At 46.7% G+C, this 13,548-nt stretch overlaps 1 protein-coding gene across 1 annotated transcript; it reads right to left on the minus strand.

Annotated features, from left to right (window-relative positions):
* Window positions 1-519: 519 nt before the first annotated feature.
* CCR9 (C-C motif chemokine receptor 9) lies at window positions 520-4,758 on the minus strand. The gene is made up of 3 exons (XM_066991998.1): window positions 4,358-4,758; window positions 2,014-2,074; window positions 520-1,665 (listed from the first exon to the last, which is right to left on the minus strand). Exons 2-3 carry the CDS (start codon window positions 2,029-2,031, stop codon window positions 520-522), a joined length of 1,164 nt encoding a protein of 387 aa, XP_066848099.1. The 5' UTR covers window positions 2,032-2,074; window positions 4,358-4,758.
* Between the last annotated feature and the right edge of the window lie 8,790 nt (window positions 4,759-13,548).

Below are 13,548 nucleotides of genomic sequence, written 5' to 3' on the forward strand. Positions count from 1 at the left end.
CAGAATTGTGTCCGCATGTGCAGGGAGCAGCCTCCACATGCTGAAATCAAGCAATGGCTGACAAACGAATTAATGTGGAGCTGGTCTTCAGCGAGGGCTCGGCTCCCTCCTGCCGCTCGTCATGGCTAGGAAGAAGGCTCGTCCTGCTCCAGCCGGGCCTGCTGCTGCTGCTGGGCTGGTGGTTCTCTGAGGGGCTTGCTATTTTGGGCTGTGGTTCAAGCCACAGGTGAGCTGGGTGCTTCGACTGTCTCAAAGGTAGCTCTTATCTTCTGTCAGCTCTGCTCGCAGCACGTCCGGCTCCATTTTGCTGCATGGCGTTGATGGTTTCACTTCCCTGCGTGGCAAGGCCTGGTCTGGCCAGGCACAGCATGGAGGAAGTGCATGAGCCCTTGGTGGCCTTGCTGCCGCTGGCACCAGCTCGCATGGACCTAGGAGGTTCAGCCCTCCTCCGAGGCAGTCTTTGGGGTGCAGGAACAGTGTCCGAAAGGCCGTGCTTGGTACCCCTTGGGCAGTACTGGCTTACACGAAGACTTGGCATGAGGCAGGAACAATGGAGGAGGTCAAATGGGTGCTGAGGGTGAGCGAGCTCCTCACCCGCCGCCGCCCCAGCATGGCGAAGGACCAGTTGGAGCTGTGCTCCTGGCTGTCGTACACGGAGGAGCACTGCTCCTGGCCCCTGGGCCTCCGCACGAGCCTGGCCAGCGCCGTCCTGAAGCGCTCACCAGCGAAGACGTAGAGGAAGGGGTTGAGGCAGCTGTGGAGGAAGGCGATGCTCTGGGTGACCTGCAGGCCGATGTCCAGCCCGTTGGTGGCCCAGCAGCTGTACACCACTCCGGTATACGTGTTGATGGTCTTGACCAGCAAAACAATGTTGTATGGGAACTGAGAGAGGAGAAAGGCGGTGATGATCATGGTGATGATCTTCAGCGACTTTTGCTTTTGGCATCTTTTAGCTTGGAGGAGGGTGTTGATGATCAGGGTGTAGCAAATAACCATGACCAGGAGTGGGAGGAAGAAGCCTATCGTGACTTTCAGAGCCAGGACAGCAACCCTGAAGACCATGCTGACGTTCGGTGGGTACATCATTTTGCACACAGTCACGTCACCGATTTGCTTGCTTTGGCTGTACATGATCTCAGGGATGCACAGGCTGATGGACATCAGCCAGACGGCCAAGCACATGAGTTTGTTGTGCAGGAGCCGCCTCCGCTTGGAAGTTTTAGCTTTTGTTGCCTGGACAATGGTGATGTACCTGTCAAAACTGATGCACGTTAGGAACAGGATGCAGCCGTAGAAGTTGATCTTGTACATGCTGTTGACGACTTTGCACAAGAAATTCCTAAAGATCCAGCCGTCGGAGGCAGCCTTGGCCCAGAAAGGGAGGGTAAAAAGGAGGAGCAGATCTGCCACGGCCAGGTGCAGCAGGTAGCGGTCCATCGTGCTCCTCCTGAAGCGGTATTTGCAGTAGATGAGAATGACCAAGGTGTTTCCCACTGTTCCCACAGAGAAGATGAGCCAGAAAAATACAGGCAGGAAGGCTCGAGCAAACTGCCAGACCTGCCTCCTGTCACACATGAGCTCTGTGTCGTTGGTGGGGTTCCCATAGAGGGACATCACTGTGCTGTTCCTGTAGTAATCCAGGCTGGTCTTGCTAGGTTGGGTGACCTGCGGTGGGACACCAGGTAAATTCACGCTGAGGTGGCCCAGTAAAGTGTAAATTTGCCCCTCTCCACCAGATGTAGCTTAAGATCCCCAACATCTCCCATTTTAGGTGGGAAAGCACAAAGGCTGCCAGCAAAACACAGTGGGTTTCAGATAGATTGACATGCACCCGCACCCAAGAGAAGCTTCAAATATGTAACAAAATGCAAAATCCCAAGCTTGCAAAGAGGTACAGAAAATAATTCTGCATTACTGCTATGATGGGGCAGCACAGTTGGCTTTTGTGAGTAGAAAACTGATGTTGGGGGAAGGAAAAACCGAGACTGCACAGCAACGTCAGTGTGTACTCACTATGCTTGCAAGTGCCATCTTCAGCCAAATCTCAACTCGGTCTTGAAGGAGGCACCGCAACCTGGGGAGGAAAGATAGGAGCAAAATACCTGATTTTGTTTTGAAACAGAACTGTGACTCTTTTATCTCAATTATTTGGTTTTTATAAAAACCTCATCAGGACTCATGGTTAGCTTTCTGAACCGAAGCTTTGTAACTCTTTGAAACGAGTCTGGACAGGAGATGAACAAACCAAGCAGAAATTGATGTCACTGGTTTGAATTACTGAGATGTTTCCATTTTGCTAATAGAGAGTCAGAAAAGATCCTTAATGCAGTAAAAATTACATTTAGGTTAAATTAGGGCTTCGGCTCCTCTCTGCTGCTGTGCTGATTGCATCCTTTGACTTACTAGAGTCACTGAGATTTCATTTTTAATAAGATGTAGAGTCCCCAGTGCACACATTAAAAAAGAAAGTAATCTGAATGCACCATAACTTCCAAAAGCTTCATGAGAAAAAGTAACATGTCTCTCTCAAATTGTCTAACAACAACTAACAAAGAAAAGAACCCGCCTTCAGGGGCAGCTTGCAGTGTTAAAATATTTGCATCCTCTGCAGTGACCGATAACGGCATCCCCTGCACTCTGCCTGCAGCAACTCTTATCTGCAAGCTGCGGCGCGATGTTGGGCCCTGCAGAACAGCTCATTATGCCCCCATAACAAAGAAAAATTGGTATTTTTTTTTCTGTGCTGCAGATTGCTTTGTGTTGGAGCCGGGCTGACGCCACAAAAAGCAGAACCCAGTCACACAGCCACCACCAAGCCCCAACTTTTCCAGGGGGAAACAGCCAATGCTCATGTTCGTGTGTTTTCCCTTCGGTTTCTCCTGTGTGCCTGCTAAAAGCACCTGTGTTAACTGCAGCAAGCTGCAAGCAGCTTCTCTTAGGGACATTAAGTGGGTTTTTGGGCTGCTCTCTAGTCCCAATTGCCCTTCGTCTTTTTGTGCACTCTTGGGAGGGGGTGTTCGCAGCAAACGTTTGCAGGGTTTTGTAATTTGGTCCAACAAATGTAAAGCAGTCGTTTTCATCTATTGAAGCATGCTTGTGTTCAGAAAGCAAAAATTGAGATCCAAACGTTACATTTTTTGTCACCGTGGAGCAACTTTAATGACTACAAATTATCTAGGAGTGAAGTTTGCAGCATGAGTTCTTGGCAATAAAAGAACATTAATCTCAGCGCAGAGCACTTGCTTAAAATAAACTGAAGAAATAAAAATAGCCATAAACATGTGCTTGTAGCTTTTTTTACATTTTCTATCAAGACCTACATGTAGAATTACGTTTGTCCCTGGAGGGTCAAATAGAGATATAAATTTAGTACCTGATTTATCAAAACACCACCCGTGCCCTGTACATAGCAGCTGAATTTCTGATGCGCAAAACTCAGAATAGTTTTTATTTATCCTCCTTTCAAAGCAGACAACCAGGGAAAGTAAAAATATGTAAGCAGACCGAAAGAAACCATCTGTATAACACCTATACATAAATACTAAGACAGAGAAATTAAGACCAGCTGTAGCCATGGATATATGAACGATGCTGGGCAGTGCTGCATTAACGGATGGAATGGGAAAGCCTCTGGTGGCAACAGCCCCACAAGGTTTTTTTCCCCGTCCCCATCCCCATCTGGTTCCAGCCCCTTGTAACACATGGGATCATCACGATAAATGCAGGTGCAGCCAAAAACTGAGCTGGCTTTGTACCGTCCAAGAAGCAGTGCATCGCAAAGTCAGCCTCGCAGCAGAAAGCACAGCGTGCTAACCACAGCGGTGGCCTCACGCTGGGGTTTTGTTGTCGCTGCACTTGCTACGGATTATATTAATAATAGCAATAATTCGGTTTTAGGTATAATGAGCTTTCAGATGCTCTAGCGAGCATTTGATTTTCTCCCGCATGCTGCAAGTTGGCAGCCAGCAGACTGCCCCTTGAGACAAGGAGGGGCAGCTCAGTAACCAGAATTAGAGACCCCTTTCCGCCTATTTTGGAGGAAAGGCACGGCTCAAGGCATCTCTGCACGGCTCATCCTTTCCAGCAGCACCAGACCTGGTAGGCCCCACCTGCTGCAGGACGTCTGCTCAAAAATCCCTTGGCACGTCGAGACCAGCCGTCGAGGTGCACCAGGCACTGGTGAGCATGGCTGGCAAGAAGCAGCCAGCTCGCTGCTGGTTTGTCCCCCACCACCGTTTCCAAAATGTTCTTCTAGAGGCTGCTGCAGGATGCAGAGCTGCTTGGTAGGGGAAATTGTGGGAGCTCAGCATGCCCCCAGGGCGATGCAAAATATCTGTGTTGTCTCCTTCAGACCTACCTTGCGCTGCAACAGAAAAAAAATTGATCCTAAGTGGGTGAGGTCGACAGCGAACTTTCCCAAAAACAAAAGGGCAATTTGTAACTCGGCGTCCTTTCCGCTGAGGCTGCGTGTGGGAAGCAGGCGCCCTGAAAGCGGAGGTGGCACTCACCGGGAGGGTCTCTGGGGGGAGGTCAGCCCGGCCCTGGCGCCCCGCTGCACGCCCTGCCTGCTCTGTGCGCCTGCACCGAGCCCGGGGCTTTTTGAAGCCTGCGCTGGGTGTGTGCTCCCGGGACCCGGGCCTAATCAAACCTCTGAGCGGCTGTTTTCTCTGTGGTTTGCATGGTTTAGGTGGCTTACACACAGATGACAATTTTTTTTTTTAATTATTTTTTTTTTCTTTTTTTTTTTGGTGAGCTCTTTCAATAGCAAATTGGAGACCACTCTTACCACAGTTTTCTACTTAGGTGCGCCAGCTAGCACAGGGCAACACAGAGGCTGCTCCCAGCGTGGCCTCATCCTGACGGAAAAACACTTTCATTGGGGGAAAAAAGAAATCCCCAAACAAGAACTGGGTCCCCTGAGGAGCCACCAGTGTGCCCAGGGAGTGAAGAGCCGGGGGTCCCATCCTGCCTGCTCCAAGCTGGCCCTCAGCCACGGTCCCCATCCGCAGGGTGCAGTGGCTTAGCGCAGCTTGCCAGCGGTACCCAAGTGGCTCCAGAGGTTGTGTCCAGGTGTGCTGGGGTGGCACGGTGTGCACGGGGTGGGTGCAGGGCCACCTCACGAGGTGGGTGGTGAAAACAGGGAGACACAGGGCAGGACCACGGGTGACGGAGGCGCGCCCTTGCTGGTGGCGTGCCTCGTGGCACTGCCAGCCTGGGGAATGCAGCAGGCAAAACTTTGAAGAGGAAGGCAGGGAGAAGTGGCTGATCGTGTGTCTTCTTCCTGGCAAGCTGGCATGCAAATCATGATTCAAGTTCCCTTCTCTACAGGAAGCCCAAACCATGGTCTTTGCCGAGCTGCTGGACGGCGCTCAGCTGTGACTGGCGCTGGTTCCACTCCAGCTCCAGCAAAATTTCCAAACCTATGTTCGGGTTCAGCTCCAATTACCAGCCAGGGAATTAGCGGGACAGCAACGACTGGCACCAGGCTTTGGGCTGGGCTCAGCTGTCTCTTGGCACCACGCTTCAGCATCCGCATCAGCACGGCTTCAGGGCTGAGCGTGGCCACGGGGAAGGAGCCAGCGTTGCCTGATGCCTGTCTGTAACAAACTAGTTAAATGGCAGACAAGTGACGGCAGCTCTTCTGCAAAGAAAATCTGCTTGTTTCCCTGGGAAGCTTTGGTAGTTTTTACTGCAGGTTTCAGTGGCAGACGCTCGAGCTGTAGATGATATGAAGGTAGACGCCATGAGCACTGGAAAGTAATTTCGGTTTGAGTTTTTGGTAATCCAAGACCTTGTTGCTGGAGACCCCAAGGTGTTTCTAAGTTGATCATGCATTGTTATTACCAGATACCATCCCTATTTAAATGCTATAACCACTTCCTTTGCTCCCCGTGTTTGTGTGGCAGCAGGCGTTGTACTGTCTCCTTCTTCCATGTCTGGAAAGAGGAAGACAAGGCTGGGGATTTTCCACAAGCCAGGATGTGCCTCCCAGCCAGGCGAAGTGCCTGGATGGTTTGTAGCTGGAAGACGAAGCCCCTCAGAGGGGCAAACAGGACTGGGGAGATGCATTTGGATAACTAGGATAGGAAAGCAGAGGTGGGGGAGCAGCTCTCAGCTAAGCCCAGGGCCCTGCTGGGGAAAGCGTAGGGTGCAGGCATGGGTTACCGTGGGCTGGCAGAGATCTGCTCCATGGGAGCTTTTCCTAATTCAAGCTACACTGGCCATCGGTGTAATGCAAGGCAATACAGAGTTGGTTGAGTGACATTAACTGTAGCAGGACAAAGGCATGCCCACGGGCAGATCCTCTGGTGTAAAATTATGTTCACAACCTCCATTATCTCCTTTATGAACCTGGGCCCTCTGAATTTTAGTGATTTTAATGAGACTGTGCTTAATTCTTCATAGCAGCAATGATTTAACCTACCCTCCTCATACAGCCAGTTCCATTTCCCCAAATCTGTAGAACAGAGCATGGGCCATTGTTAATCTTGCCAGTTACCTTTTTTTTTCCTGCCACGTGCCATTTATTGCCATTGAGAATGGCATTTTTGCCCTCAACAGTGGGAACTGACGTGTAACAGCGTGAACGTTACAAATCTTGCCAAATTTCTGACGACTCAGCTCCCTGTTCACATCCTTGCTTACTGCCATCCACAGATAATTACCTCCAAACCAAATCTTGTGATTTCCCTCCAGCTCACATCGTTATGAAATTGAGCAAGCACCTCTGCTTTCCTCACAAATATATCACTTTCATGCTCGCCAAAAGAACTCGAAAGTGTATATTTTTTTTCATTTGTTTAATGTACATGGGAAAAATAAAAAAACATTAGCGTTTCTTATGTCTTCTTTTTAACCTCAGGGCATTTAACTTAAGGCGCAACTTGGCAGTGATTTTTTAAACTCCTGATCCAGTCCACATACTAGTGGCAGAGATGCGCTCGGCTTGATGCACTGATCAGGTGCTGGAAAGATTTTGCAGAAATGGAACAAAGCTTGGGGTTACACCCTCTTCTGAGGCTGACCTCGAGGTTTCATTTTTCACAGTGAAAACTGTACAGCGCTTACACTAAATCTGACTTAAAATACACCCCCCTCTCCAGAAAAATACACCGAATTTCCCCTCCCCAAGTAAGAGGAGAACCTTAGCCTGCGAGTGAACGAACTTCTAGATTTAATAGAGCCTAATCCAACGACTTGCTTATGCAGGCTGTGCACTAAGGCATGGGCCTGCCCAAGGACTCTAATCCTGGGATTTATTTTTCTCACCCAAGTCCGTAATGAACCCAATGCATTAATTACGCCAAGAGAAAGCAAGAAGGAAGGAGATCTATGGACAGTGCGTCGTATCAGGAGCTTGTAGGCCTGGACTCTGTGCTGTTTGCTGTGTCTCTCACCTCCTGTGCAATCTCTTTTCTTCTCCCTGCCTCAGTTTCCCCTGTCCCCGCAGCACCGGCAGCGTGCCCCTGTTTGTGCACCGCTCCTCACTCGTTGCAGGCACTTTCCAAATGCCAAGCCGGGGCGTGCTGCGGTTTCCCACACTGAGCAAGCAAGAGTATTGTTATTGCCATTCACAGTGAGTGTATAGAGTAATTAAGATAATCAAAACCGTTGGTGAGTTCAGATGTAAATTTTGACATGTTTATGACCTGCTTGTTTTGTTTTTTTTTGAGGCTACACCATGTTTTCACGACTTCCCTCTACTGACCCAGTTGCAGGTGGAAGCGCAGGCCGCATTTCTGTCAGTCTGGTCTCACACACGAGGTGCTGGGACTCCACAAAACAAGGTACGTGCAGCCAGAAACCACCTGCTCCATCCCTCGGGTGCACCCGGCTAGCAGTCTTGTCACGGGGAACGAAATAGGGCATCTCATCCACCTTCTGACCTCAGCCAGAGCCTTTATTTGAAATAAAGCTGAGGAATGGACGTGGAAAGCCATTCCAAAGTGCCACTTGCAGAAATACCCAAAAGAAAAGCTTTGACCGTCTCAGAACCCCGTTCTCACCAAAAAGTTGTCTGTCAAGAAGAGTACCTGAGCTTCACCCTGGTGGCGCTCCTAGGTGGGCTCCAAGGCAGTCCCTAACCCATTTCTGACCAGGACAGACAGTCCAGAATAAGCTGCCATTGCGGGTGGCATGAGCTAGATGACTTTTCCTGAGGCTGAGGATCACTCTTGCCCTCTTTAATCGCTCCTCCCATCCTCAGACCAGCCGAGCTGTGTGGAAATAATGTCTGGGCTGTGGCTCTCAAGGAGCCACATCATCGAGGAGCTCTCATCACCAGCCTTTGATGCTGTCACCAGAAAACAACCTTTACCATGTCCTGAAAGTCTCTGCCTTCTTTATATTTGCTTTTTAGTGTGAAAATGTGGGTCTCCTTGTCTGAGAACTGAGTTCAAAAGTTTGCTTGATGAGTCACTTCAGTTGCCACCACTTTCTTAGCACTTACTCAGATCTGCACTGCTTTGCCTTGGCCTAAACTTTTGACCCCTGAGAAGCATTTCATAGTAGTTTGGGCCACTACTATGTCAACAAGGAACTAGACAACCTTCAAATATAAAAATAAGCCAGGTCTCAGAGAAGTCCAGTGCATAAAGCCCCAAAAAAGCATACCTGTTTGGAGCCAGCTGTGGAAGTGCTGAACAATACAAGAGCAGCATGAGAGACAGCTATGGGGCAAGCTGATCAACATCAAACATACAGATAATTTGCACAATTTTGCACAATAATGCACAATTTTGTGCATTGCTAGGTTGCTAGAACTCTCTTTTTGAGAAAAAAAAAATTCTCTTTGTGCGAGGCCCCAAGGAAGGATCTGGGGATAAGTCAGGGAAGATCTGTTCCTCCATCATTCTGGCCTTTAAGTGGTAGTGCCCACATGAAGAGCAAGTGCCCCAGGAGAGGAAGTCTTCAGCCTGTAAGTGAGAGCATTCACCAGCAAAGCGGGGACCACAGCTGCCAACACACCTTGTCAGGCGATGCTGTGGGTCACAGCACGTCAGTGCCTGAATGGAGTCAGCGATCAGAATAACCAGACTTATGAGGTGGTTTCTTGTTCACACCCATGTCTGTTTAAAGTCTCCCGTCAAGGAGGAAGGCACATCAAAATACCGATCTGGGTTTTTTTCTGCCCTCTTCCTTAGAGAACTGCTTTCACTGGGAGAGAGCACAGGTCTCTGGCTTTCCTCCATGCTACACCATATCATTTAGCCTTCAAGCAAGACTCTGGGAAGGTGTAGCAGATGGGGTGTGCTTGAAGGAAGGGGCCCTATCCTAAGTTTGATGGCCCTCTTATAGTATGAAATATTCACTTGCTGAGGCACCCTGTGTGTCTTGGCACATCAATGCTCAGACTGCATGATTCTGGAATGGCAGGAGCTCACAGAGTCCTCTGAGAAAAGTTATCTTCTAGACTGGAAAACATGCTGAAATACAGCAACAAGCTTTTGAACCCCAAAGATCAAAAAAAAAGGCAACCACCAGAACATGCTATTAATGTATCTAATGTTGTGAATGCGAGGAACAGCAGCATGTTGGACTGGATGATCTTTAAATGTCCCTTCTGACCCAAACCATTCTACTAGTCTGTCTTTACGTCAGCTGAAACTCTAGGTGGAGATACCTGCTGGGGTCAGCCCATGGTTTCCCCACGGCTGGCTGCTTGTTCCCAACACCACACGATGGTTGTCCACTCATTCTTTTTCAGAGCCAGATGCTATAACCCAGATAACCAAAATAATCCATTGTTTTCCTTTTTGTAATGTTACTTTTAAGAGAGGTCATCACCTTCTCTCCTACCCACAGCAATTGAAGCACTTGGGAACTCCGAGATAAAAGGAGTGAGGCGTGCTGAGAGTAAAGTTACATCTGTGGCTGCACTGGCTGTAGGGCCAGCTCATTCTGCAATTCATCGTAGGTTCTCCTACATCCTCCACCCGCCCAGTAAGCCACACTGTGGTTATGAGACACAGAGCTTGTGAAACTCCCTGTGTTGGAGGAGGGGGAGCGTAGAGGAAGAGCCATGTTAACAGACGAAGTGCTGGTTGCTCTGTTCACACCACCCAGCATATAAAATGGGCATTTTGCTTCCCAACATAGAAACCTTCCCAAAATGTTCTCCCCCAGCAGCACCTTGAAAGGTGCCACTGTGGGCTAACAGAAGAGCCAGGTGAGACCGGACCAAGAGGTGAGCTCTTCTTAGGACATATGTGTAGACTCACTGCCATTCTTTGTCAACATTTTTTTTTTAATACATATATAGAATCTTACTGAATGTTTCCATCTGGAATTGGGATCGAATTTGGCATCCTATGTCATCCCACCAAACTTACAGTCTGCCCTGTACATCATAGGTGGTTGTGAAGCAGTTTCCACTGGAAAGTCTCTGAGGAAACAAAAAACATGCTCACCGTGCTACAGAGAGGTTGTACCACTTTGACTGCAACCTCTTAGCAAGCAAGACTTTCATAAAAGGCAATGATAGTTTGAGCTTTAAAGTGGAAAGAAAAGTCTACCAAAGGAAGCAGAGGTCTTAACAAGGCATCCTATGGGTGAGACGGGAAGCACCATCCTGCCCCAGGGACCAGTGAAGTCTGGACAGAGGTTGACCCAGACTGCATAAAGCTCCACAGCGAGCCCTCCGATGCGCCAGATTTCTCAGTGGCATTCAAGAGATTGCCAGAGAGCTCAGTAATTATCACCCACGTTTACTGCTGGAAGCTGTTCTCACAGCACCTCATCATTGTAGTCCCAAAGCTGGGACTTTATCATCTTGATAACTTTTTATAGCAATGAGATCAGTGGGACATTTTATATAGGAAAAGTTTTTATTTATCAGCTCTAGTTTTCCTTTCTCTGATTATATACAGTATTCCCATAGTTCTAGATTGTGCACATTTGACTAATATTCTTCTACCCTTTTCCACTTATTGTTCCTCTAATATATTTTGTTTCTTATTCACTTACTTCTCTACTGAGTACTCTTTTTAAACCTCTCTTCATATGGAAGCAGCACCAAGGATACGATCATTTTTATTGCCTGTGTCTATAATTCCTGCATACCTTACATGAGATGGGCTGACTAAATCTGCATTAGATAGCCTAAGAAAGGATGCATTAATGTTCTAGACAGCAAAATTGTAGTATTGTCCCTGATGCTATTCCTTTTACATAGCATATATGTGATTTTGTTTTGTTTTGTCTTTTTTGTTTGTTCGTTTGTTTTGCACTTGGCTCCACTTGAAGATGTTGCATTGATTTCAGAAGGTCCAGATCTTTTTCTGGAATCCATAAAGATGTTGTAGAAGTATGCATTTTACACTTTTTTTTTTTCTGCTCTTCATTCTCTTCATTGCCTGTAATTGAAAATTCAAACTTACATGCTGTAATTGAAAACTCAACGCCAGTAAAAAAAAAAAGGAGTTTGTGGCCAACATTAGAAGAAATATCCAGCAAATAAACAGAATGTCAAGGTACTTAGGTGAGAAAGAGAGGTAGTGAGGGACCAATATCGTATAAATTTATTACTGGTTGCATGGGTCAGGTTTTGTGCACCCTCAGGAGCAACACTAGCAAAAATGCACCTAGCCTGCTGTAAACCATTCCCACCCACATTATGCACCACGTAAATTTCAGTCTAGCACCACACCTATCCATACATCCTAAAGGCACGCAGTGAGATTCTCTGCCCTAAACTCAACCCATATGTAACAGGCACACACTGTGACTATGCTACAGTCCTATAGTTTGGCAACGTCCCAATTGGGGTGACTGCCCACCTCCAAGGTTCACGCTGCCTGGATAGCTCTTTTCCTCCTGCTTCCAGGCTGTAGGCACACATTGCAGCAGTTTGCTTTCTGCTCTCCCTCCGTTAGCTCCTCTTCATCTAACCAAGAGCACAACACATATGCCCAGACAGAGCCTGCAGGCTTAGTGCAGAATCATTAATAGTGGAAGCAAATGTGATAATAAGAAAATAATGCAGCTGCTACATGCATCTCTTCATCACTGCAAACCAACTTTGAAGGAAAAAATAAAAATGAAGAAAACACAGAAGTTGAGAAGCAGAGTTTTAATTTGTATCTATATGAAACTTCCCCAGTATGTTAACTTAAATCAGCATAGCCATCCTTTGTATCATGCTGAGACACTGGGATCAGACAGCTGCTTTTGCTGCCCTTTTTGGGACAGCATGGCTAAAATAAGCCTGCCATTTCAGCCCCAAAATGTTATAGGAATATAAACATTAGCACCACAAAAAGGAGGCAAACTTCCTGATTACACTGAAATTGTAATGTGCAGAAACCTCAATGGTAGCACTTAGTACTGATAAACCATAAGATGCTTTGCACATACAAGGTGTTTTGATGCGGGAATCTCAAAGTATTTTTATAAATTCAGTATACTTCCAAACACCACCTCTGCAGGGTGTTGGAGCAGAGTCATTCCTGTTTTATGGAGAGAAAACCGGAGCACAGCAATTTGTTCAGACTGACCCAGTAGACAACTGACAGATCTAAGCCTATGAGTAACGATTCCCCACTGTCTTGGGGAGGTGTACAGACAGCACGAGGGAACAGAAGCTCTCTGGGGTTTACTTTATCTATTCTTGGACGTGCATTTATCTGTAGGCATCTTCATTCCTTCATCATCAAATTAAAAAAGATTGAAAGTGCAACTGTGTCAGTGGACTAATGTTTTCATTATTACAATGTGTTCTGAAGACAAAAACATTTTAAAAACTGTAAAGAACACAGACAAATCTGGTGCATTTCATATGAACTAAAAGGTGTTGGTAATAATTGTTACAAACAGACTAGACTACTTAATACCTAATTTCTACAAACTTTACAAAAAAAATGTAGAACTTGCATTGTTTTTTTAAAGCTGCTGTGCAAAGATACTGAGAAAAAAATGCTGCATTAACAGATTATCACCTATAAATAAAACCCACTAAAAGTTACTTTTAAAGCCTCTATATGAATAAGAGTGATCCTTTAATGTTTTTTAAAATGTTTCAAAGTCTTTATATCTGAGTCCACATATATGTTATTGTTGCTGGAAAAACATACATTTCATCATTGTATCTTTTATCTGGTTTTAAAGATAATTATCATTGTGATTTCTGTTTGCTGCTTTGGCTTTGTTTATTTGCTTCGTGGAGCACAAGCAAAACTAAACTAAGGAGTGTCCAGGTTTCAGTTTTAGTGAGTGCTAACCATCACGTATGCATCTGTCCAACACCACAACATTATAAACAAAGTTCCCTAACAGTTTCAGATTCTTTCATATAAGAGCTATTAATCCATGTTTAAGATGTAATAATCTTGTTTGAGGCAAGAATTTATTGTGGCTCCGTAAGAAGAGACTTCAACAGATCACTGGATCTTAGTCTTTGTCACATAGGAGTGGTATCAGTGTTACCTAGGTAGAGAATCAGATGAATTAACTTTCAGCAGGATTACTTCAGCAACATGAGCCAACTGAAACAAAATTTGCAGCATGCCATGCAGTAACACTGAATGCAAAAACTGCAGTGCAGAATGGGAC

The sequence above is a fragment of the Anser cygnoides genome, chromosome 2, assembly GCF_040182565.1.
Source record: "Anser cygnoides isolate HZ-2024a breed goose chromosome 2, Taihu_goose_T2T_genome, whole genome shotgun sequence".
In the NCBI taxonomy this organism is placed as follows: Eukaryota; Metazoa; Chordata; class Aves; order Anseriformes; family Anatidae; genus Anser; species Anser cygnoides.